Source organism: Hemicordylus capensis, chromosome 1 (genome assembly GCF_027244095.1).
Source record: "Hemicordylus capensis ecotype Gifberg chromosome 1, rHemCap1.1.pri, whole genome shotgun sequence".
Taxonomy (NCBI): Eukaryota; Metazoa; Chordata; class Lepidosauria; order Squamata; family Cordylidae; genus Hemicordylus; species Hemicordylus capensis.
The window spans coordinates 252,071,846-252,099,304 of record NC_069657.1 but is presented as its reverse complement, the minus strand read 5'-3'; the positions used below and the strand labels follow the sequence as shown (position 1 = coordinate 252,099,304).

The following is a 27,459-nucleotide window of genomic DNA, read 5'->3' as shown; positions in this document are numbered from 1 at the left end:
GGTTGGTAGAGTCAGGGGTGACACACAGAGTCATGATCCAACTTACCTTCTGTGCCATGGTAGCTGAAGGAAAAAACTTTCCCACATTTGTCAACTGAATGCAAATACACTTTGGCAGACATCTTGCCTAAATTACTCAACAGTCCCACTCAAGAGTTACTTTAAAGGACTACTAAATTTCAAAAGGACTTCCTCTAGAAAGGATGTCAGCCATTGCCTTTAAAAATCAACAGTATGAGTTTGGGTGAGGTATGTTGTAAAGATGCTGCAGATTAAACTTTTCTCTGAACAAAAAGAACGTTCAGTTCAGCAGTGGAAGCGCAAGGAATACATCACCACTAGACACATTAACAGACTATATAACTTTATTTTTTTATTTTTGTGTAAGCTAAGAGGAAATTTACACACTGGAATTTCAAAAAGACCTCGGGCATGCACATAAACCTTGTTAGAGGTTGTTCTACATAGCATTCTCTTTTTTCCATAGGAATTTCCCCAAACATTTACAACCCATAGTTTTACTGTACATACAGCCTAAACCATAGCAATCTATGATTATGTCAATTTACACTGTGCAAAATCAAACATAATAGTGGTACAAACAAACAAAAAAGGAAACAGGTATATTTATATGTAAGACATTCAGATAGTTTTGGTCCTTCTACCGCAAACCAAATTGATTAACACCTAGAGCCCAACAATCAAGTAGGTAGGTGATGATCTAGCACTTGACTAAAAAGAACTGATAGTAGTAAACTCTTTGAAAGGCAATGATGATAAATTCTTACAGTTAGAAATCAAAGCGCTAAAAATCAACCATCCTTTCTCTGAAGAAAAAGCCACATTAGATGGATAAAAAGGTACAGTCTGCTTAAAATGGAAATCACTGAAAGATCCTAACATTTTAGGCTTTCCATAGAAATATTTTCAAATAAAAAAATTCATGCTGGAAAAAAAATCTGAGGGGGAATTTGCAAGATTGGAAATTTCAATTTTTAAAAATTTATAAAGTTTTGTAAGGACACCACCAGTGTATTCCACAAAGACAAATGTTTACATCCCAGCACAACAAAAAGGGGTAAATCTTCAAAAAAGGTTCAACCCTCCCCAGTTATTTACATTTTTTTTCTAATATAAATTTTAGGACTCCAGTATGTAAATAAATATACATAACTATGTATACCTTTCTAGTGCTGCTTACCAACAAATCATCTGAACTTGAATTTGTAATTAAAGCAATATCATTTTATAGGACCCAGAAAAGGGGGCTGGGGGATATTCAATAGAAATTGTCCAATTCACTTTGTTTTAGTCTACCTTGTCTTGGCAACTTGTTGAAGGTGTTAATGTGGCTGGGAACATCAACACCTTGGCATGCATGAAAGTTAAGTCAGGAAGGCTAGAAATCACCTTGGCAGCCTCTTCACTGAGTTGTTCTTCCTTTTTGGGCTTTCTATTAAAAAAGAGTTAGAAAAAAGTTACTCAGTTTTGGTGGAGAAAGATGGACAAGTCAACCTCTCTGAAACAACGAGGAGTTTTTCTTCAACTTCCATTAGGACTTCACTTGGCTGTTTAATAAGGAGCTTATTACCTGCCGAAAGAGAAAACCGGTTCTCTCCTTGTGTGTAAATTCAATGCATTGTTCTGGAACTATTCACTAAGAGCAACAGGGCCTACATATGAATCAATCATCTGCAAGTGGATCAAATCCTGTGGTACCGTATGAAGTTAAAACCCTTCAATTCTGCATCTATATTTGAATATACGATTTGTTATATTTGTTTCACTTTTCAGCTCCAGTTGGTTCCCAAAGCAGGCTATTATTATAATCCACCAGAAGATACACATAAATACAAGGGTATATGTAGGTGGAGTGATATTTACATCTCACTAGTCCAGCTTCGTGCTCTTCTAGCATATTTTGCGTTGATCTTGCATGGACTGCTTGGCTAGTTTATTCCTTGTGTGCGCATGGATTTTGAATACAGTACCTGTACTGATATTTCATACTTTTAATTCCAGACACTGGGTACAGATTCAGATTTGAAGGAACTGCCATTTCTGCATGAGTGCTAACACTCATACTTTAGTGAGAAGGAAAGCTTCAGCTACAAAGTAAACTTTTCAGACTCAAATGCTACCTACTGAAGAACTAAGAATTCAACAAATTCCTAACATTTTACATACACAAAATGACCTTTCTGCTCCATCTATTGGCCTAGTAATGAGACTGCTACCTTGTTTACCAAGTGAAATAATGGTGATAAGGTAGATACATTAAGTCATCTTAGTTAACATGTTCCCAAAACAGGATACAGAATCTGTTCTAGAGAAGATTCAGGAAGTTATACTGTAGAGGGGGATGTCATACTATATTTCAGCTACAACCACGCTGAACAATAGTGGTACTGAATCCCAGGGACTCCTTAACAGCAGGCTGATAAAGAGTCAATACCATGCACCAAGAAGGCATAAAAATGTGACTGTTTCAGTGGAACCTTGTGGTGGGCTTAGCCTTTGGCAGCTCTTTGCACATCTATGCTGAAGCTTGAACTTACCTTTCCCTTTTAGAAGTTGTTAGTTCAGTAGGCTACAAGCCAGTAACAAGATCCCATTAAATATTTTCTCCCAGATGCTTGTGTGTGTTTCGTCATCGTTTGTTTTTTTTTGGGGGGGGGGGCGGGGATCCTATCCCCTAGTAATGATCCTTGCCTTTCCAGTTTTATACAGCACAACGTGTTAAAAACAACAACCACTACCCACCAAGGACTTTTTTTTACACTCTGGTAACTCATTATTTCTGTGACATGCCAAAGCATCAATTATACAACTAATTTTCAATTTTGTCTACTACAAACTAAGGACTGAAGCTTCCCCCTGCCGATTCTATGCCTGTCTTATCTTTAGAGCACATTTTGTAGAGTATTCACAGAAGTTGAATCCAAATAAGACAGAGGAACTGATTGTGGGGGTTGGGACACGGGAGATTATTCAGATCTGCCTGTTTTGGATGGGGTTACACTCTGCTTGAAAGATCAAGTATGTAGCTTGGGAGTGCTCCTGGATCCCAAACTGTCTCTGGTTTCTCAGGTTGAGGTAGTGGCCAGGAGCACTTTTTAATCCGCTTTGGCCGATACCTCAGCTACACCCATATTTGGAGATAAAGACCTTAAAATAGTGGTGCATATGCTGACAACCTCCAGGCCAGACTACTGTAATTCACTCTACTTGGGGCTGCCTTTGTATGTAGTCTGGAAATTACATTTGGTACAGAATGCAGCAGACTGGTCTCTGAGAGAACCCGAAGGGACCAATTCTGCAAACTGCACCAGCTGCCTATATGTTTCTGAGCAAAATTCAAAAGTGCTGGTTATTACCTATAAAGCCCTTGGTGGTGCCTGCTGTGTCCTCATCCCAGCCACCTAGTAAGATCACTTGGGAAGGTCTGGTTATGGTTGCCACTGGCTCGTTTGTTAGTGACTTGGGACTGGGTCTTTGGAATATGCTCCATGTCAAAAGAGCATCTCCATCTCTGATTGCTTTTAGAAAGACTCTCAAAACACACTTGTTTTCTCAGGTTCTTAAGTGAAATTAAATTTTAAAATGTTTGTTTTTATCCTATGAAATTGTTTTAACTTTTTATTCTGCAAAATAATCAGAAATGGCTTTTACTGGCTGCCTGGAATTCCTCAGGTATTCTGCAGGAAAGGTAAATATGAAAAGCCATGGAAGTAAGCTGCTTCCCTGGCTGTAGCCTCTCAAAATGGAGCACTTCTTTTGGGGAAACCCGGCCTTTAGAAGATGGGAAAATGGCAGCCAAATCAACATGCTTCTGGCACAAAAGCAACTCTCAGCACAGTACAAACACCATCCATGAACAAAAATACTGGATAAAATCAAACAATCAAACCTTACAAGTTCCACCATTATGCTTTCAGAATATAAAACAAAATGTTACCTATCCACTATATATTCTGGCAACTTATAGACTATTTAAAGCACTGTTTATAGGTCTCTCAGCAGTTGGAAGAACACTTCAGTTCCAAAACTAGGTTTTATGACCATTTTTAGATAACAGTGTTTTAAAGCTACTGCTCATAACTAAGTACTGCTAATAACATAAGTGACTCCACACTAGAGGACTGAACCAAACCTGGGGGAAGAAGAAAAACACACCACCAACAAAACTAGCTAGTTAACTTAACAGCCATAAAGATCAGCCTGACTGCGAGATGTATATTTTGATACTGCTCTTCAGTACCTAAAGGCTTTTCTAACAAACATTTATTATGTAAGATCAACATAATCTAAACATGACTCGATCTCCTGTATCTCTTTTACATTATCTTGGCTCTCTGCCTCATTAATAAATTGTGGGTATCACCCAGTGTTCCCTCTAAGAGGGATTCTCAGATGTTATTGACTACAACTCCCATAATCCCCATGCAAAAGCCACGGCAGCTGGGGATTCTGGGAGTTGTAGTCAACATCTGGGAATCCGTCTTAGAGGGAACAATGGTATCACCCACACTAGGAAAGAGCCAAGACCCATTCCAAAAAGTTAACCTGTTTTCCATTGTTTCACAGCTTTTGTCCTGAACATCATTTAATTGATCAATTAAGCCTGACAAAGATTCAACTGAATTGGACATTCAAATACTTCTGTTCTTCAAGTCCTTTGCCTAAAGACTAAAACCAACTGAATAAGAGCCAGCACATTTATGGCAGTTCCTAGAATATAATAAGTCTGCTATGTGAACAGCCATCCAATAAAAACCAAGGCAACATTTTCAATCAACAAAATCAACTCACAAGTGTGAAAATGGTTACATATCAAAAGGTTTATTATTTATTTATCTAACATATTTGTATACCACCCACTATTGAAATTTCTAGGTGGTTTACAGCAACAAAACAAAACTAGAAATTTTAACAGTTAAAACATTTAAAAAGCCAATTAAAATGCCCATTAAAACTACCAGATAGCTAAAAGGCTTGGCTGAAGAGAGAAGTCTTTAGTTGTTTCCTAAAAGCCAACAGGGATGGAGTAACTCTAATCTCAGCAGGAAGTGCATTCCACAGTGCTGGGGCAACTACAGAGAAGGCTCACCTCTAAGCTGTCACCCAACGAGCCAGCAACACCCTCAGACAAACCTCCCTTGAAGATTTTAATAGGCATTGAGTTTCATAACAAAGGTGTTCTCTTAAATACTGTGGGCCCAAGCCGTCAAGGGCTTTATAGGTAATAACCAGCACTTTGTATTTTACCTGGAAACCTATCAGTAGCCAGTGTAGTTCTTTTAAAACTTGAGTAATATGGTCTCTTTGGGATGTCCCGGAGACCAATATGGCAGCAGCATTCTGCACCAATTGCAGTTTCTGGACTATTTACAAAGGCAGCCCCACATAGAGTGCAATGCAGTAGTCAAGCCTGGAGGTTACCAGCGCATGCACCCCTGTCTTAAGGTCATTCAATTCCAGGAAAGGGCGTAGTTGGCAAACCAGCCAAAGCTGATAGAAAGCACTCCTGGCCACGTCTCCACCTGGGATATCAGAGATAGGGCTGAGTCCAAAAATGTTCTCAAACTGCAGGCCTATTCCTTCTGAGAGAGTGTAACCTAATCCAGAACCAGCAGATCTATCAATTTCCTGAACAGCAGCTTTTACTTAATTTCATATTACACCTTCCTGAATTTCATGTCATGCCTTTCTATATTATTAAGTTCTTTGTTAAAAGCCCCACAGATATTACCTTTTCATGAAAACATCTTGGTTTTCAAGCACAAAGACCCCCATGAGCAAGTACTTCTCACAGGATGTACTAGGTCGCAGTGTTCTCTCTAATTTTTTGTTCATCTGTGTGTGGAATGAGTTTTGTTCTGGGTGGCAATATCAAGGCAGTGTGCGCGCACATGCATTCAGAGTGGGGCCTTTCTAATTCAACCTGGGCGGAATCTAAAATTAACTGAGCAGACATAAAAAAAAAACTTGTGAGTGTGCGCACGCCTTAGAGGTAGAGAAGGAAAATCACTATTCACAACAAGGAGCAGAAAAATTAAGGTGACCTTCCCCTGTACCTTGGATCAAGCAGAAGAATATGGCTGAGGGGCGTAAGAGGGTGATCCTCAGAGGTCATGCTGAAGAGGTTGAAATGAGATCTTGGGGCTCCAGTTATCCATCTTTACAAGGGAGACCACCCACCCATCCCTGAACAGGCCAAGATAGCCAGAAGCTGTATTACTAATTCAGCCTGGATACCAAGTCACAAAGGGCCAATGTTTTTCCCCTCTCACCCACCCACAAATAGGGGTGGGTATAATATATGTTCTAGATAATTCTGGTAAAAATATCACTAGTGTTAAATGGCATGGCACACAGAGAGAACTTGCTTTCTGCTATTCATATTAGCAGAGGCAGCAGTTTGCTACTGTCACAACAGCAGGCTAAGGCTGAATTGTAAGAAACTGAGAAACCTGGTGTTTTCTTATCACATTTACCAAGAATACTTGACTTGGTTCAAACATGCATTCTAATTTTAGCATATGCAAATTAAGACACATGGCAATGGGCTTTCCTCTCCCCCTACTGCTGTAGCCCCTTGCATCTCCCCAGAAGTTGTTCCTGAGGATTGGGGGATCTTCCACAATCATTGTATGTAACATAGCGGGGGATTTGCCAGGGGAAGAATACGTGTCTCCCCCCACCCCACCCCAATACAGTATTTATGGTTTTAAAAGATAAGCAAATTCAAAGTGAATATTTAGCAACTGAGATGTACCCAATGCTGGAAACTTGTATGTGGCCCCAGCTGTTCCACAGTCACGCCACCCCCATAGGCCAGGCTATGTAGGACTGCCCATAAAAAGGTTTGTCCACCCTCAAAGCTTCCTCCAGCAGCTGCCAAAAACTAAGGATAGGGTCTAACAAGTCCCACATTCTCCTTCAGCTGTCACCCTCTGCAGCATCCATATGACATCCAGCTAACAGCTAGAAGCAGGTTGTACAATATACCGCAAAGGACACACTCACAGGGAGAGATGCTGTGCTCAAGTTACAACAAACAAAGCTTGTATTTTGGGAATGTAGCATTCATTTTCATTTTGCCTCCTTATCCCGAGATGCCCTCTCACTCCCCACCCAGCCTCTCACTCATATTTCTTTCTCCCTCTCCCTCCTCGACTCATCTCTGTACACTCATAGCCTTTGGAAAATCCAAATAATGCCTGTCAGCAAATCAAGCAGCCATAAATACCGCAAACGACTAGTCAAAGAATCACATCCCTCTACCACCTCCTCATGCTCCTCCTCAAACTGGCTATGTCTAGATACGGTGTTTGGTTCAGAACTGCTGCAGTTTGCACTGAGACATTATCAGCATCACCAAGTTAAAATGCTTAGTTCAAAACAGACTGCCTACTAAATCACTGAAGTAACAAGAGCACAAATATTTTTACAATCCAACTCAGTGCAAATGTATGACGAGCCAGTGCAAATAAAGGAGTTTTAAAATCCCTATGCACTTAGCAGGTGAGGAAGAGTTAAAGCTAGAGGGGTTTTTTTGGGGGGTGGGGGTATCACATCTGCACTGTCTGTATAGGAGCAATGAAGGAAGGAATGTCCTGGCATGAAGGGACTGAAATCTCTAGCATGTTATTCTGAAAGCTGCAGGGCAAATTAAGTTGTGCCAAACCTGGAAAAGCGGCATTTTCACTTTTCTTGTACCAGAGCTGTTGAAATCGTCAAGCCGAAATTAACAGCAGCAAGGGATCTTTGAGGTTTCACACTCCCCCTATTGGGAAGTGGTAGAAACAACATGATGTAGTCAAGACTTCTTGTTCTATGCTTTACCACTTCAACTGCACAAGCTAGTGCAAAAGTAGTTCTGAAAACTTGAGCAGTTTTTTGTAAGGTCCCATTACATCTTCATTGCCATGACATTACATTAACTTCAGAAATTCATTACCTGCATTAGTTCTCTGGGTATCTTCATAGATGTGGGACTCTTTATCCACTGGCTGACATCAAACAGCACAAGTTATGTTTCCATCCACATGGAGAGGGGTGAATTTCGGCAATCTCCCCACCTCTGCAGCTGTCTGTGCCTCCTGATAATGTCCCTGAAGGCTGCAGGACCACAGGTGCAGATCTGAGAGGCACAGACAGCTACAGAGGAAAGGGGAAGAATCACTAAAAACTAACCCTCCGCTTTGAGTGTGCGAGCAGATGCCTTCCTGTAGCTCTTGGTTTGGATGTAGGCTACTGGAATTGTATTACCTTTTAGGCCTGTGCTTCAGAATAGCCAATGCCAAACTATCTACACCATCTCCTTGGTACCACATGGAGGTGGCTACTGGCAGTGCACATCTCCATGCAGTACTGTCTGCTTCCAGGGTGTGTGGGGGCTACTTTATGGGAAGCAGCAGGGGCATAGCTATAATTAGGCAAACGGGTTCAAAGAACCCGGGCTGTGCCCAATCAGGAGCCGCCATTCGCGGCCCTGACACACCCCCTGCATCTGACGTCAGATGCGGGGGTGGGAGTTTAGCTTCCGAGCAGGGGCCGCACGGCCCCTTCGAGAGCTAAACAAAGGCTGGTGCTGCGTTCACAGTGCCAGCCAGGAGCGGCTCTTCCCTGCAAAGGCCCCTTCCCTGCCACCCGGCCCCTTCAGGAGCTAAGACTGGTGCTGCGTTCGCAACGCAGCCCAGAAGCGGCTCTTCCCTGCAGGGAAGAGCCGCTCCTGGGCTGAGCTGCGAACACAGCACCAGCCTTTGTTTAACTGCTGAAGAGACCGCATGGCCCCTTCAGCAGTTAAGCTGCTTCTCCCGAACGGAGCCTCAAGGCTCCGTTTGGGAGCCAGACCACGCCCCCCGCATCTGACGTCAGACTCGGGGGCGTGGCTATCCCCTGCGTCTGACATCAGACGCAGGGGGCGGGGCTATAGGGGCGCCCGCCGCGGCCGCACACAGGCCACCGGCGGGCTAGCTACGCCCCTGGGAAGCAGAACTTCGTGCTGCCCCAGTGACAGTATGTGGGAATGCTGGAAGGGGTAGTAAGGGGTCCTGCTTCCCATAAGAGTCCCCATCCCCCAAAACTGAAGTACACAGTACTGTATGGAGACTGGCACACGGCAAGTGGTCAGATCCATGTGGTACCAAAAAGATGGTGCAGGTTATTTGCCTTCAGCTATGTTGAAGCACAGGCCTACTAAAGGTAAAGTTGTGCCCTCAAGTCGGTGTCGACTCCTGGAGACCAGAGAGCCTTGCAGTTTTCTCTGGTAGAATACAGGAGGGGTTTACCATTGCCTTCTCCCGTGCAGTGTGAGATGATGCCTTTCAACACCTTCCAATATCACTGCTGCCCAATATAGGTGTTTCTCATATTCGGGGACATTTATTAAAAATATATGCCATCTGATACAGGTGTGTGCCAAGGGAGTTGGCGGGGGGAGCAGTGTCAGTGTGTCTATTTTGCATTCAAAGGGCCAGGTACAGACAGCAACCCTGCTAATAGACACTGACTCAATTACCTAGTCAGTTCTACTCTCTTGCTAGTTTTTTTGTACACTAGCACCATTCTTAGTACTGCGCAAGGACCAACAGCACTCCTCGTGAAATACCAGGGATACTACAACTCATGGCAGACAAGGAAACAAGACCAACATGCAAGGAAGAACAACATGCTCTAGCGTGTGCATACACAGAAATAGTACAGATGTACTGACAATGGCTATAGGAACCAGACACCATTGCTTCAAGCATCCAAAACATCACTTCAGTGTGAGGTGAGGCTATCTAGAGTGCAATAATGCTTTAAATGTAGCTCAAAGCAACAACTGTGGGCAAACAGAATCAAATAAGAAGCAATGTTTGAATGTGGTCATACACGCAAGTTGCCACTTGATTTGAATAATCAAATAATGAACATGCATCTGTGGAGCAGCATTAAGCCACCATTCCCTGTACTAGTGCAAGCAATATTCAAAGTCCCACAGCGCAAGGAGTTGTAGATGGTGTAAGCCACTGGAGAGCACACAAGCACCTCTTCAGGAAAGCTACACTACCACAGTCACAGTCTAAACATCTATACTGTACTTTTACTCCAGACTATTAGAATGGCATACAACTCAGATATGGTTTGTGTGGTGCACACAAGCACAACCCAAGAACAACGTAATCAACGATCCTATTTTCTAGTCAATTACAGATTAGGGGACTTCACTTGGTAGTCTGCAATGGCTCTGCTTGCAAGCTTGTACCTTCTCCCACATAAAGCAAATCAGATGCCAAATGGCTCCAGATCAGCAAAGCAATCCTCAATCAATGAGACACAGCCAGTTAGTATGCAAGAGAAGGGGGCCATCATGAATAGAGAACAAAAAGAATTATAAAGGGAATGCAGCTGGGCAAAGGGGATGACGCAGTAGCTAGACAACGTATGTTAAAATGCTAGCATGTAAGAAACTGAAGTCATTTCCTACTGAAGATGATGGCATTTTAATTCTCAAAACAGCACAGAAACTGTGCCCCTAGTGTCACTTTTAAGGGAAACTGAAATAAGGAACAGTGTAGCCGTGTCGTTGAGCCATTAGAAGGCTACATGAGGGTGTGGGGTGGGGAACTAGAAAAATAGTGGTAGCAATCCATTTCATTCCAATGGGTGATCTGCCACAGCAATCATAGTGTCAGAAGCAGAACGGTAACTCTGAAAGGAGTCCAGTAAGAAAGCAATAGAAGAGGCTAAACATCTTCGGGTTATGAGATTAAACAAGTCTGGACACTTCTGCAAATGAAGTTTTTTTGATGCAATCTTCACAAATAAGTTACAAGATTCATCTGTGGTCACTTCACAACCCAAAATCAGAAGAGGCATTGATCAATGGTTTACCTTGCTGATGTGCTTGCTTTTTCTACTGTTGACATAAGTTTTGCGAATGCATCAGTCACTTTACTGGTGGTGGAGGTTTCCAGCTTGGAAGTGGTCAACTCGTAGAGTTCTGGATCCACACCTTATAGTATAAAATTATAATCAGTGATAGATGGAAACAGGTGCTGCATGATCAATCCCAGTTTAGGATACCGTATTTTCCACTTTCTGTAAACATCTGAGCTACCTAAACTTCTAGTAAGCGAACAGGGTACAACTTGTTCATGTCTGCCACACACAGAGAGAATTATAGCTAACGAGAGTGATTTTAGACAAAAGTGGCATATAAAACAATAGCCAAGAGCCAACTTTACCTTTGAACAACTGTTCTCTGAAACAACAAGTTTTAAACTATTAATTAGAGCACAATTTCGTCGTGACACATGCTCCTTTGATAAAATAGATAGCATCTATTTTCAATTCCACTGGCTCTACAGAATACAAGCAAAGCATGATTTGCTTATACTTGGGGGTAGGGGGGTGGGGATCAAGTGGCACGAGGACTGCAATGTCTCAGTCCGATTTCTTACCTTCCATTCAAATGTATGTATGGAAGGAATGATTTCAGGATCCTACATGCCAACTTCAAGAATAAAAAAGTTTAAAAAAATGCACAGCAGCACCATCAGGGCAGACTATTTAAGCCACACTTAAAAAAAACAAAAACTTAGGCACCTAGGAGCACAAAGGGAGAAAGATATTATTCTGATCATTTTAATGAGACTCCAAGGTATACACAGCTCATTTGTCTGAAATGTGTGCTGTATGAAGGCTAAAAGGTGAACATCTCTGTTCCTGGTATGACTAAACTGGTAATTATTTTGTTAAGCTACATAGGGGGGTGCTTAACAAATTTGTGAGGTGGCTTAACAAGATATTAGTCTAGCAAGCTATCAGCTGAAACTATTTCTGAGCTCAAATATCAATAGGAAACCAGTATAGCTTACATTTCAAATACTGTCAGATGTTTACAGAATACTAAGTACACCAAACATGGGCCTTTGGAAGAGTCGTAGAAACCAACTAAGAAAGCTTAAGAAATCCCATTAAGGTATACCAATTTGTAAAGCTGTAAATATTTTAAATGTCAATCAGAACTGTCCTTTGATATGCAAAAATAGTTATATGTTGCTGAAATCAGTATTTTCAAGCCATTTGTCAAATACAGTCTCATTAATTAGTTGAAATTGGTTGCCTCAGTGTGTGGCTTATAATGATATTACTGTTAAAACATGTCTAATGTTATTTTTACACCAAGGTGTTTGAAAAAACTCAGTATGAAGACTGCTGACATGTGTACTAGTCTATATAGGTTAGATATTGGCAGTTTGGACACTGGTGTGGTCAAATTGTCTGGTAAGAAATATGTACACAGTTTTTATTGCAAAATAGGCATATTTAAAAACCTTAATGAGATTGAGGGACTTTAGGCAACCAAGCTTAGACCAAATTCCTGGCAGATGCGCACTCACGCACACACACGCGCACACATATAACAAAACCCACATACAGAGCTGCAGGCTAGAAGCAAATGACTTTCCAAGAAACAAGTTAGAAAACCTACAGGCAATGGTGGCATCTGTGAATTTGATGATGAATTTCTAATGAAAACACAGAATAAAAAGGTAAAGCTTCTTCATAATCATCACTTCAGATGAACACATCAGAAGTAGAGTCAAAGTGTATTTTACTCAATGTCAATACATGTCCACTAATCAATGATCAACACTGCTGGAAGTTAAAATGAATTGATGGGGCTTTAAAATAGCACAACAGTAACTGTGAAATACAAAGCCCAACAAGATTCTACTCTTGGATTCCAGCAAGTACTCATGTATGATCAATGTATCAATTAGCTCCAACATCTAAACACTAAGAAGTGAAAATCTGGCTTAATGTAATCAGAGACTTGTGTTTGGGGCAGTATATAAATATGTTAAATAAATGAAAATAAATAAATAAATAAATAAGACAATGAAATAGAGAGACCCTCTCATACAATCCCACAGGCATGTTCCTTCTGCACAAGGAAAGACTGCCATAGAATTTAACAGCCCTGTTTCTCCCTTCTTCATGCATGTGCATTCTCTGTTCAGCAAGGAACAAGAGTTCAATGCAGGTAGTAGGGTGGGGATATGGGAGGTGTACACAGATCCATGAACTAACCTGTGCGGAGGCTCTCTGCTATGTCCTGTGGACACTGCTGCAGTTGTACCAGGAAGGATAATCTCACAAGGATTTAGAAAAACTTTCATCCTCTAAAGCATCCAAACGGTACAGAAGACTTCCTAGTAATGCAGCAATGCTATAGCTACAACATGTATTTGGACAGACTCCCTTTCGTGTCCATTTTTCTCTTTGTAATTGGACTTCTTTACAGATTAGTCAGTCAAGGTAAGAACTGATAGGCACCTTCAGCTTCCAAGAGAATTAAACTGAACAGACTATATTGTGACAGAAACATGCCATGTATCCAATTATTATCCTAAAATATGCAGTTGTATTCAATCATTAACATTTTGTTAAAGTATCAACTGTCATGCAGAACTGCAATGCACTGCCTTAAACGGCAACTACATTGTGCTTTAAAGTAGTGGTGTGCCAGCGCTTGCTTAGGGACTTCATTACTACCATGGGGGAAGTTGCATTATAGCCACCTGTTGCCATCTTCTGTACATATGAAGGAGTATCAAAACTAATATGCTCTACTACCAAGCAGGTGCAGGGATTGTGGACTAAAGGGATTTTCAACTGAGCAACAAACTCTGAAACACTTGCCTTTTGTTCTAATTGCTCTTAAAAGTGCGATACTTCAGTACTGTAAAACTGTTCACATGTTTGGTTTTAAAAACCACTCTCTGCTCAAAATGCTCCAGCCCAGATCAAGTAGCACCTATTATCCACTTGAGGCAAGTGATAGAAGGGGAAACTATCAAAAGTGGTTATCTCAGAGAAAATTAAAGCATAGATATTCTTCTTGTTTGTAGGAAAGTCACATGTAGGAAAGTCAAATGCGGCTCATGCTTTTTAGTAAGAATGTTAAGAGATTAAATTTGCAGTGTTTAGCACTCTGCTGACCTGGGATGGTGGTGGTGGTGCTAGAGCTACTGTCATCCACGGGCCCAAAGAAATCAAGGTTCAGAAGAGTGGAACCTCCACTAGCTTGAAATTCAGTGACCGTGTTGGTAGGCAGCCATATAGAAGGTAAGCCAAGGGAGGGATTTATGTGTAAAAAGGGGGTAAGACACACACTTGAACATGCCAGTTATAATTAGTACTCATTACATAGTTTTAAAAAAATTGACATAATAGTGCTTACAAGATTAGTTTGCAGTTTCTAAAGATGTTAACAAGTCAGTGTACATTCTCATGTACAAATGCAGCAAGGGATTCAACACTAGTAACTTGAGCTAGAACACATGGTTTTTTTTTGGTTTTTTTTTAAAGAAAATGGACAGAACCAGAAAGATTCCAGAAGAGATGTGCCCAATTAAAGGGAAACATTTTTTTTTAAAGTCCAGAACCATTCTTCAAGTTTAAAGCCAGATTGTTTTCTCAGCTATTTCATAAAGAATTGACAAGTTGTATTTGCTGGTTTTAAGTAGTGGATTGTCAGTAGGTTAGCACAAAACATGAGTATGAATATTCTTAACAATGGTTCTCATTACATCCACCTCAGTGGTAAATTATATTGTTCCCCTTTAATACTGAAACAGAAAAATCAGAAGGATACATTTTAAAGAAATAGTTAAAAGAAAGCATGATGAATAAACACCAGACAACAGCAAGAGAGTCCATCCAGGCTTTCCTTCAGAACCTTGTCAGGAATCACAAAGTTGTTCTTTTTAAAATACTTTTCTGGTCAACACTATATGGCCAAAATTAAGACAAATCTGACCGCATTTTAATGGAACAGGCCAGGAAGTCAATTTATAAATGTTTAGACTTTGATACTTTGTTCATATTCTTGGCACTTACACCAGAGAAAAGCATAGCAATACAATCTGCTTGCCATTAACAGCAAGTTTTACTCAGTAATATTTTTCACAATGAAGTAAACAAAACAAAGTGGACTAGCATATATAGTATCCGTACATTTGACAGCTTGTTTTAAAAAAGTGTACCTTTTGCAAACAGGCTTTATGAAAAACTGTGCTTTGAAGCAGCCGCCACTACACACTTGATTTTGCCATTTAGAATTGTATAAAGAAGTCTAAATAGACAAGAGCTTGTTGGGACAAGAGCTGTAAAATAGGCCAAGTAGAAATCATGTTATTCCAGTCTTAGCACATACAGTGAAGTGTTTATACCGCAACTGTGTGTATGTTACACAAATTTAGCAAATGATGTCTTACCTTGCTCTTCAAAACAAACAACTTAACTGGCTACAGCTAAACAGAAAGAAAGCCTGAATTTCCAAAGTTAAGAATAAGAAATAAATATATATATATATTTAAAAATCAGCAGAGAGATGTTTGTCTGAACTTTGTAGCTTTCTTAATTCTAGCTCTGGTGCTAGAGGCTCTACGGAGAGACGTACCATCTAAAGGGTTAGTAAGGCCACTGCTACTCCAGTCAAACTGGACAGGTGGTAGAGATTCCTAGAGTTGAAAAGTCAGAAATCAGATTTTTAGTTAGGTCAAGTCATAGCATCACAAACCATCTCGCATGACGTTCTTTTCTGCATGCAAGTAAAAAGGCAACAACTGAGAAGCCAAAGCACGAACTGAGTATGATGAGAATCATAAGAGAGGGTCACAAGTCATCTATGAACAACTTAGGCTCACAATCTCTTCCTAGAGCTTTCTAAGTCCAAAAAATATATGTAGGGCATGACAATCACTACCAGCGAGGCAAGTCATGATGCTACGCCAGTCAAAGTGTTTAGGATCAGGGTGGCAGAAACCGAACCCAACAGATATTCAGTCCAGCAAGCTGCCCACACTGCTGGCACTCTTACGGAACAGTCCTGTTCGGCTGCTCCTTTAAAATGGCCAAGCACAGTTGTGTGATGCTACTTTCACTATTTCCAATGGAGACAGCAATGTGCAAGAGCACTTGCGCAATTTAAAGTCACAGGGGAATAGAACTGTCCCACAACAGCAACAGCGGTGCAGTAGAGGCAGACAGCAGTGCAGGTGGTGCCCAACCACCTGGATTTCGCTGCATGACAGGGAGTGTTCTCAGGCAAAATGCAATTTTATCCATTTTTCAGCTCTGAAAATATTTAAGAGGGCTACCTGTAATGTAATTAAGCTGGTAACTTTGCTGCAACTTTAGATTAGAACAATGGTTCAATAGGATGCTCCCTGTAATTAATTAATATGACTCCTCAAAAAAAGGAGGATTTGGGTGCATTTCAATGGAAGAAACAAATCAAAAGCTTAGCTGCATCTAATTCTGCAAAGAATCAGGCTATACTGGTATACTGAGGCATTTCCCCCCCAAGTGCAAATGTTACGACAGGGTGCAGTGGAAAAAGGAAGGAATACAGTGAGGGAAATAAGTATTTGATCCCCTGCTGATTTTGTCCGTTTGCCCTCTGACACAGAAATGACCAGGCTATAATTGGAATGGTAGGTTTATTGTAGCTGTGAGAGACAGAACAACAACAAACAAACCCTCAAAAGCCCAGTGCCCAAAAGTCAGCGATGGATTTGCATTGTAGTGAGGGAAATAAGTATTCGATTCCCTATCAACCAGCAAGATTTCAGGCTCCCAGGTGTCTTTTCACTATATGCAGGTAACGAGCTGAGATGACGAACACCCTCTGTAAGGGAGTGCTCCTAATCCCAGCTTGTTACAGTACCTGTATAAAAGACACCTGTCCATAGAAGCAAGCAATCACTCAGCTTCCAAACTCACCACCATGCCCAAGACCAAAGAGCTGTCGAAGGATGTCAGGGACTATCGCCAAGCAGCTTGGTGAGAAGGTGACTACAGTTGGCACGATAACTCGCAAATGGAAGAAACACAAAACAACTGTCAATCTCCCTCGGTCTGGGGCTCCATGCAAGATCTCACCTCGTGGAGTTGCAATGATCATGAGAACGGTGACAAAGCAGCCCAGAACTACATGGGGGGAACTTGTCAATGATCTCAGGGCAGCTGGAACCATAGTCACCAAGAAAACAATTGGTAACACACTACGCCATGAAGGACTGAAATCTTGCAGTGCCCGCAAGGTCCCCCTGCTCAAGGCAGCACATGTACAGGCCCGTCTGCAGTTTGCCAATGCACATCTGAATGATCCAGAGGAGAACTGGGCAAAAGTGTTGTGGTCAGATGAGACCAAAATCGAGCTCTTTGGCATCAACTCAACTCGCCGTGTGTGGAGGAGGAGGAATGCTGCCTATGAGCCCAAAAACACCATCCCCACCGTCAGACATGGAGGTGGACACATTATGCTTTGGGGGTGTTTTTCTGCTAAGGGGACAGGACACCTTCACCGCATCGAAGGGACGATGGACGGGACCATGTACCGTCAGATCTTGGGTGAGCACCTCCTTCCCTCAGCCAGGGCATTGAGAATGGGTCGTGGATGGGTATGACCCAAAACACACAGCCAAGGCAACAAAGGAGTGGCTCAAGAAGAAGCACATGAAGGTCCTGGAGTGGCCCAGCCAGTCTCCAGACCTTAATCCCATAGAAAATCTGTGGAGGGAGCTGAAGGTTCGGGTTGTCAAACATCAGCCTCGAAACCTTTCTGACTTGGAGAGGATCTGCAAAGAGGAGTGGGACAAGATCCCTCCTGAGTTGTGTGCAAACCTGGTGGCCAACTACAAGAAACGTCTGACCTCTGTGATTGCCAACAAGGGTTTTGCCACCAAGTACTAAGACATCTTTTGTGAAGGGATCGAATACTTGTTTCCCTCACTACAATGCAAATCCATCGCTGACTTTTGGGCACTGGGCTTTTGAGGGTTTGTTTCTTGTTATTCTGTCTCTCACAGCTACAATAAACCTACCATTCCAATTATAGCCTGGTCATTTCTGTGTCAGAGGGCAAACGGACAAAATCAGCAGGGGATCAAATACTTATTTCCCTCACTGTACATGCTTCTAATACAACATTAAGCTGATTCAGAGCTAGGGCTAAATCCTAGCTTTGCACAGTATCTTCTAGCTTCATCAGTGTGCACAGTGTTGAAGAATTCTACTTCTGATTCTGGCTAAGAATAAGCTGGGATTCGTTGTTATGTCCAAAACAAGCAATCCTAGTTTATTCAAACCAAAGTGCCAAAATCTCAACCTTGAATATAGGCAGATGTCATACAAAGCATCATAGCTCTGTGTTATGTCTGAACCGGCTCACTATTTCTGTTTTGTAAAGAGAGAGAGAGAGGATATCATGAAGCCGATACTCAGTTTGTTTATCCCTTCAGGGGCAGAGGCAAAGATCATGACAAGATTCTATTTGGGGTTTCCTTCTGAAATGATCTCTTTAGAGCTCAAATAAGCAAATTTAGGCTCAGGGTGGGGGTCGGGGGGGGGGAGAGAGAGAGAGAGAGAGAACGAACACACCCAAACCTTCCACTTCCCTTCAGGAGTTTTAATGATTTTTCTTCTTATCAAAATCCCCATATCCTATTCAGTATCTGCTTGACACTCATGTGTCCTCTTGTGCTTTTCATTTTCTGGTGTTATCCCCACCTATTTTAATGCCATTTCTACTTAATAAATTTACATTAAGTAATACTTACCACTTTAAGAGATGCATCATGAAGGGCAGAATCAAAGTATGCTAATAGCTTGTTTTACAAATAATATTCAGGAGGGGGGAGGGGGAGAGGAAGGAGGAGGGATGCAGGATTTGCCCAGCACTTTTAAAGCATGATTAAACATGTTTAGACTGGTTTGGTAACTCGAACTACCATGAAAGAGTACTAAGACCCCAAACTACTAAGGAGCTATTGACAGGGACACAAAACCCCCAGAATCCAGCAACAATGAAGAGGGATGTTGCATTCAGACCTGCCTCTAGCTTGCCCTCTGCTGGGGAGGAGCACAGTCTAGTTATCCCATTTTCTTGTCTACACAGTTAATCTACATAGCTCCAGAAACATCTAGTGTGGACTGGAAAAAGTTTCCATGTCATCACCAGATATTCTTGAGGGTGTCTAGCACTGGCAAAAAAACCCTGTCTATACAACAGACATGCCTTTGCTCCAGATAAGGGAGTATCACCATGGGGAAATAACTTGCAATGCAGATCTGTTAGGGGTTCCTAAAAATGAAGATGCTTCATGGCATAGATTAGCATTGCAATTTCAGTCCACAGAAAAATATATATAGCACTATTTCCACAAATACAGGTAGACTACAAAAATGATTTATTCTCATCATCTATTCACCCCCCCCCCTTTGAAATTCAAGCAATGGGATCTATATCTAAATACTAGAGAAAACATGCTTGTGCATAAAAATAGATGTTATAGTTGAACCATAACAGTTCTTTCATATACCGGAGTAAGAGGGACTGTGTGGGTGTGCAATAGATAAAGAATTAAAGTATGTGTGTAGTTTCTAAAATATAAAAGAGAAGCAGTATAAGAGGACGGGCACAGGAAAACAATCTGATTTCTTAAATGAACTGTAATCTATTAGAGGATCAGTCCACAGCCGAAGCAGTTCATTTACTGAAGTCTCCACAGTCTTTAAGAGACACAAGTCTCCTTGCTCTTAGCAAGTAGTCAGAGACTTAACTATGCAGCTTTTTTCAGTCACACAAGAATCAAGTCTCAAAGCAGGTGACACACACAGAAGAGGTCAAGAGAATCCCTCTCCTCCCCTCTCAAAAAAACAACCACCATCAAAGAATTGTGAGCATATGCAGACCAGTGGCTTGGCATGGATGTAAAGGACCATGAGCAGATAAAGTGTGAGTATTGTCACCTAATGGTGCAGCAGGGAAATGACTTGATTAGCAAGCCAGAAGTTGCCAGTTCGAATCCCCGCAGGTATGTCTCCCAGACTATGGGACACACCTATATTGGGCAGCAGTGATATAGGAAGATGCTGAAAGGCATCATCCCAGACTGCGCAGGAGACGGCAATGGTAAACCCCTCCTGTATTCTACCAAAGACGACCACAGGGCTCTGTGGTTGCCAGTAGTCGACATAGACTCGGTGGCACACTTTACCTTTATTGTTCCATAAACTCTTGTGCAGGCACTGGCAGAAGACTTCTTGCAGTGATGGGGCACAATGCATTAGGGATTGAATTAGGAGTATGAGAAACAGTGGCTGACATCCAGACTCATGCTCCAGGGTTTTCCATCATGCAAGGGGATGGCAGTTTATGGCAGTTCCCTCCTTCCCTCTGCAGCTGCCTGAGCTTTCCAAAACTATGTCCCTGAGGGATGGCCCTCAGGGACATTGCTCTGAGAGGCACAGATGGGTCCAGAGGGAAGAAGGGAACTGTCAAAAATCTCCCACCCACCCACGAAATAAAACCCTGGTACACTGGCGTAGGACTAATACGGATGCCAGCACATGACTAATGATATAGGCTGTAGCATATAAACTAGTGGATTGTTTAATAGGATTTGAAAAGAGCTTATGCAAACAAACATTTCTCATGATTTGGGATCACTTTTTCTTACAAGACACTTCTCTGCCAAGTTGCAGTTGGCCATTCTACAAGCAGAAGAGCATCTTGGCTCCAACCCATTCTATTTGGCATGCATATGCAAAAAGCCCGCTGATTTTGGCACCACCACCACAAGCCTACACTTTTCTTTTTACCTGGAACTGATCAGGTGTACATATATTCATCTCTGGCGATACAGGGGGAGTCTGTCCTATTGAAGCTATTTTCTCTGCAGCAGATATTGGTTTCAGGGGTTCTTTAGTAGGCTCTAACATACCCTAGAAATTAAGACATAATACATTGCAGAAGCTATTCAGATACACACACCTATTCACCACACTCAGAGCAATAGTCAGTTAAACCCTAAAGAAACAATCAGACTAATGTTGCATGGATGGAAGAGTGTTTTCTGTTGCAGAAGCAGACGTGAGGCAATTTTCACCCATCCCTCCTTCCCTGTGATGCCTCCACGGGTCCTACATCCCTCAAGGAGACATTCTCAAGAAACCTATTCTGCAAGCACAATGTTAGTCCGGATGTCAACTAGTACTTCCTACAATATTCTTCGATCTACTTTTGGGTGCACCTGGCTACTTTGCATACAAGAAAACTCAATTTCTGTTCCTTCAAAAAGGAAAATAAGGCTAATTTCATAATTAATAAGGCTTGATACTGACCGAGAAATTTTTGCCAGTTATTGCATTTGTAATCCTTTCATGGAAAAATTACAAGTGTTACCATAAAAATGATGTCTTTTCTAAACAAAGAACAGTCATTCACATCCAATGGCCTCAGTCAAAGCCAACACTTCCTTTTTTTACATGCTCACATTCAACATGCTTTATTGTAATTCTTATTTATGTGACACTGAACAGACACACAGTGGTTTGGATACAAAGCATCTCACTGGAAGAAGATACTTTCTGTCAGAGGGAGTGAGGCCTTTGGATTCAACCAAGTGTTGGCAGCACCAAGGAGCAAGGTTTTTGATTCATGAAAGACTTATAGTAAGGTGACAGGATGAACAGATATTAGCACAGTCATGGGCATAGCTTTTCTTGAGATGGGAAAGACAACTGAGTGCCAGCGTGGTGTAGTGGCTAGAGTGCCGGACTAGGACTGGGGAGACCCAAGTTCAAATCCTCATTCAGCCATGAAACTAGCTGGGTGACTCTGGGCCAGTCACTCTCTCTCAGCCTAACCTACTTCACAGGGTTGAGGTTGTGAGGAGAAACCTAAGTATGTAGTATACCGCTCTGGGCTCCTTGGAAGAAGAGCGGGATATAAAATGTTAAAATAAATAAAATAAGTAAAATAAACTGCGCAAAGAGACATGCTCTTAAATATGTCATCATCGATATCACGTGAACTGGCAGATTTAGTTATCAAAGTGATCTGGCTGAAGATGGAATCGGTTTTCCTCAAAGCATGTAGGACCAGTTCAAACCTCACAGTTCAGCAATGGTTTGGCCATCACAACCATGCCTTGAGTACCCTCTTCCTAAGCAGAGGGCCTGAGTGATAGCTTCTGACTTTCTTCTATTTCATGTCAGATAAAATTCCTGTTCTCATCTTTGATTTTGTTTTGTTGTAACTTTATTGCATTATGTATGATTTTGAGTTTACTGTAAACCACCATGGAGGGTTTTTTGGGGGTGTGTGTGTCTAAATATAACTGACCATGTGAACAAAAGAAAGGTCATCATGGTCCTTTGCAGTGAATTCTTATATCAAAGATCAAGATGTGAATTACTCAAGGTGGCAGCTCAAGGGGCTGTGAATTAAACATCCTGAAATTCCTCACCCATTTTGACAAAGTATTCATAACAAAATAGATTAAACGCTGATTCGGGTTAGTTATAATGAAACCCTGTTAAGTTTAAATCCTTGAAAAGTATATTGTGCAACATAATCAACATCTATCACATAGGGGCCAGTTATTTTCTACAGTAAGGCCTAAAAATCCAACCAAGTAAATTACCAGGATTCCCCACAGCCCTACAGGAAACAGACAAGAGAATCCAATGGAGAATTTTGGTAATAGATAATTCTTACAATTTTGAAATCTTATTCTTAGTCAAAGTGTACAATTAGTGTATTTGAATATCATTAAATAAAATATAATTTCACCCAGTTTGCTAAGATCTTGAGTTACATAACTGTTGAATTACTGATTGCATCCTAACCTTTCACACTGTGCATGCTAACTCCCTGTGTTCATGGAAAGAGAGAGCTGGGTTCATGAAAGGTCCCCTTCCACTCAAGGGAAGGCTAAGCTTCTTCCATGAACACACCTCTCCTTCTGTGAGTGGAAGGCACTTGCACCTATGGAGCACCTCCAAAGGAAACATTAGGATACAACCCTATTCACTGTACCTTTGCATTTCAAATTAGTACAATGCATACTGTAAAATTTTAGTTATATCAAATTTGTAATTATTTCTAAATTCAAATTAAAGTTTAGACATTTTCAGGCAAATGCACAGAACTGTTGGGAAAATAATACTTACCAACCCTGCTGCATACATGGGCACTATAACAGGTTGCTTCTTGTTGCCTGTGAAGAGCTAATAGAAATATTTCCATATAATTACACTGAAATATTTCAATTGCAAGTTTTCCAATTAGTCTCAAGACTCACTTTTAGTAAGACAGAGATACTAAGAATTTCTGTGCTTACACCTATAAAGTTTAATCAAATACGGACATTCTTAGGAGTAAAACCATATACTATTGCATGACTCCGCCAATATCACAAGAAAAACATTTCAACAGAAATATGTGCATCTGCATTCAGTGGGGCTCAAATAATAATGGGGGGGGGGAATAGCTGAAGATGCTATATTGATAACTCACAATGTTTCTTGTGTCGATTCCTAAGGAACAGAGAAGCTTTTTGTTGCTGTGGGAGCCACCCCACTGGTATTTCAATCCATATGCATCATGGATATCTTGAAGCTCTGTCCACACATCCAGCAGTTCCCTATGCAGCAAATTATAAGTCAAGTGAAACAGTTGGCGGGGGGGGGGGGGATTCTGGGACTCAGCAATTTTAGCCACTTTATTCAAGTGACTGGCAGACTATAAGATTCCAATTAGACTCATGCCCAAACTCCAAGTCTCTATGGAGATAATGCTGGTATAAGGTTCTCTGAACAATTATTTTTCCAACTTATAATTAGAAAAATGATGCCTGTAGCAGACAAAATGGTGTCTACTTGGAATTAGACATAATAAATAATTTGTAGCAAGTGTAAGTAATAAGCCACATCCTAATTAATTACCTCATTTGTACATCACTTAAAATACACAAAACCACTGAGTACATTAATCTGTGGCAATTCAAGCAGTCACTAGAGAACAAACCACACTGAACTATGATCATTTCTTGTAGAAGTGTAATCAACTAAAAATGCATTACTATTTGGACACAAAGAAATATTTTTGCTGTCCTGCCTCAGAAAGTGTTATTTAAATTCTTACACACATGCCTACATAGATGTGGTTGTCACATTAATAAATCGTTCGTACCTTTCTGACAATGCCTCCTCTCTCCTGCCTGGCTTATTACCCAACTCCAACAAGAGATTTAAAGGAGCAATATCCTCTTCTACTTCAGGAACAGGTACAGGAGGAAAGCAGGCCTCAAATATTCGTTCAAGACGATTCAGCAGCATTGTCTGCATCAGGACAGACAAAACCAAATTGTTAAAAAGTACAAGAAATACATGTTTTTCAGAAACAGAGGAACATGAAATGACAAGTATGATATTATTCTAAAGCACAGGCTCAGCATTAGTTAAAAAAAGCTATATAGTAAGTACTAGCTTAAGCTGTGCAGAGCATCTGAACGCTAGTATTTGATTGCCCCCCTCACCTCAAAGATCTCTCCACCCTCATCTAAGGAACACTCCTGCGCCACCGCCTCCATCCGGTTGCTTCCATCCCCCTCACCCCTCTTGTTCGCGGCCGCAGCGCTGCTGGCGCCTATTGGCCAAGCTGCAGCCCCCTATCCCCAGAGACCACCCCACGCTCACCCAAGCCCTGCTCCTCCCCACAGGAGCAGCAGCAGTTGACCGGGCTCTTCCTCGCTGCCACCATCACCAAGGCCGCTCATTCTCCTCTGGCCACTGACAGGCCTGGGCCTGTCCCTCACCCTTCTTTCTCGCTTCCCCTCCCTTCTTTCTGTCTCCTCCACTCACTCTTCTGATCTGTCTTTCTTCCCCTCCCTCTTCTTGAGTGAACATGTCTTCTTCATCTTGTTTCCTCATCCAATTCACACAACGGTAGCCTTCTTCTCCTGAAGGGGCTCTTTCCTCCCTCACAACCCCTCTCTTTGCAGACCCCGCCCACTATCTATCTATATTAGAGAATTATATAAGGCATACCCGTGGCTAATCTCATGTGTGACAGCTCTCGTGAGAGTTCGCAAGCAGAAGCATCTGATTAGGCAGTGGGGATTCCATATGCAGATAGGTAGGAGCAGCCTGTAATGGTTAAGATCAGTTGGTATGCAACTGTAACTGGTTGGAAGATGTTCTTGATTGTAGAGGAGAGGAATACATACATATACATATATATATATATATATATATATATATATATATATATATATATATAAATAAATAAATGGATAGTGGGCAGGGGTCTGTGAAGAGAGGGGTCGTGAGGGAGGAAAAAGCCCCTTCAGGAGAAAGAGGCCGCTGTTGTGTGAATTAGAGCTGATCTTAACCATCACAGGCTCCTCCTCTCTATCAGCATATGAAATCTCCACTGCCCAGTCAGGTGCTTCTGCTCACAAACTCTCGCAAGAGCTGCCACACACGGAATTAGCCACAGGTACGCCTTAGAGAATTAGAGAGAGAGAGAGAGAGAGAGAGAGATGGGCAAAGGAACACAGCTGTAGTACAAACAGGTATACGTTCTTACCAATATGTCTTCTCCCAAATCTATGTTCCATGGAATAGCCAGGTTCCTACCACATTCAGTAAGGGGTAATTTGTAACAGGCATCACTCTTGCATAACCATTAACACTATACAAAGCTTGGAGCAATATGTTTTCAATCCATAGTCTTTGCTTCTTGATAAGAGCTTACTTTAAGTTACCTTAAGAATTCAATCTGCTTTGCAGCATAAGGAAAGAGTTCAACTATATAATGTGCAAAGGCCAGATTTTTATAGAATACTAAATTGTATAATAAATGAACAACTAAGGAAGCGATCACCAGCTATCTCTTTTACTGTTAAAGAACCATCACATGGGCCTGGGCTAAAGCAAAACTGGCCTCTCTTATCCTATATGGAACAACATTTATTTCAAAACTCAACACAACTGAAGCTAATGTTATTGTGGCAGACAGCCACAGTTTTGGGGGCTGAGAGCACAGAAATCTGTGTAGCTTCTGCAAATTTAAATTGAAGGGTATCAGTGCTTATGTGTAATCTGTGAAGTATATGATGGCATGAAGAAATCAAAGTCAGATTTCCAAGAATACAGTTCATGGTTTTTGAAAAATGATTTTGCCTTCTGCTGAACTGGGATTTGGGGAGAGAGAAAACAATCTATTTAGTTCATAGGAACAAGGATTATGTTCTAGCAAAGGATTATATTCCAGCTTTCAAAACTCACCTTCTCTAAAAACGGAACGCACTAAGTTCCATAGAAAATAATTAACTCACAGAATGTGTGGAAGAAACTCAATTCCAACAATATAAAACCTGTTTTGAACAGCAGCTATTATTCATCAGAAGGACAAACAATAGCAAAGTTGATAAGTTGCACAAAATCAACAATCTGTAAGAGTCTATTTCCAGAGGAATAGCACTTACAGCACTTACATTTATATACCGCTCTATAGCCGGAGCTCTCTAAGAGGTTTACAATGATTTAGCATATTGCCCCCAACATTCTGGGTACTCAGAATGGCCCTGTTAAGCAGCAACACAAACCCCGCTGCAGCAAATGTGGGTCTTGAAGAGTATGGTTATGGTTATGATAACCAGAGCCTCAACATAAATTTCCATTTTCAAAAGCGAATACAGAAAGATCAATCATTGGCCTTTAAAAAAAAAAAAAATCTAGCACATAGAATCAATGAGTATTTTTTTAAAGCCTTGAGGCAGTAAACACATTTTTTCCCCTCGTGTGGAAACGTAGCTAGGTGCTTTAAATAGAGGAAACAGTTATCCACCGAATTTTGAAACTTATTAAAAAAATTACCAGCATACTAGCTTGACCCTAAGTAATAAAGAATAAAAATACAGCATCAGTATCATTTAAATGTTTTAGTGCACCAATTTATGATTGGCTTCTTAGATTCATTTATGACACACACATCCTTTTAGTGCAAGTATATCTAATTTATTATAAAGGTTTATACTGGGATCATAATTAGGGCTGCAACTTTTAACCAGATAACTGGTTAACAGATTGCTCAGGCTGAAAAGATGTCCTCATAAGATAGCAGGCTTAAATACTGTATTAAAAATATAAGAACAGTAGGAGGCACCACCATCTTATGAGAGGTATTCCCATTTCTGGCATACAAGAGGATGCCTCTCTACCACGACCTGCCACAAATAAATATATAGATGATGATGATTCCTCCATTTGACACTAACTTTACACACCACAAAAAAGTTGTGTACAAAAATTGTACAGTTTCTTACAACTTGATTTGCTAATAAAGAGACTCTCTAGATCCCACCTGACAAGCATAACACACTTCTGGATGTTCAATGAAAAAGGGAAGTGGGGGTGGGTTACACTTATGTTCCTAACTTTATTCCTTGACCACAGCACACCAGAGGGTCCCCTAAACCCCAGAAGCTGCTTCTCAGATGCGATGGCTGCAGACAGGAAAGCACCATTGCAAAAGCACAATTCCACTTGCAGTTCTCTGGATCCCACACACTGTTCTTTTGCTTGCCAAAACACTTTCCA

At 41.3% G+C, this 27,459-nt stretch overlaps 1 protein-coding gene across 6 annotated transcripts in view; it reads right to left on the bottom strand.

The window, feature by feature from the left end:
- Window positions 1–347: 347 nt before the first annotated feature.
- AFTPH (aftiphilin) overlaps window positions 348–27,459 on the bottom strand; it is a 51,704-nt gene continuing 24,592 nt past the window's right edge. For 5 of the 6 annotated variants that reach the window (XM_053284384.1, XM_053284382.1, XM_053284380.1 and 2 more), the window contains 8 exons: window positions 24,047–24,195; window positions 23,372–23,498; window positions 23,026–23,082; window positions 20,671–20,793; window positions 15,464–15,524; window positions 14,002–14,085; window positions 10,885–11,005; window positions 348–1,453 (listed from right to left, as the gene is read on the bottom strand). In XM_053284384.1, the coding sequence (XP_053140359.1) occupies window positions 1,309–1,453; window positions 10,885–11,005; window positions 14,002–14,085; window positions 15,464–15,524; window positions 20,671–20,793; window positions 23,026–23,082; window positions 23,372–23,498; window positions 24,047–24,195 (867 nt within the window). In that variant the 3' untranslated portion in view covers window positions 348–1,308. The remainder of the gene's footprint in view (window positions 1,454–10,884; window positions 11,006–14,001; window positions 14,086–15,463; window positions 15,525–20,670; window positions 20,794–23,025; window positions 23,083–23,371; window positions 23,499–24,046; window positions 24,196–27,459) is intronic. The other variant, XM_053284385.1, reaches the window with a different exon arrangement.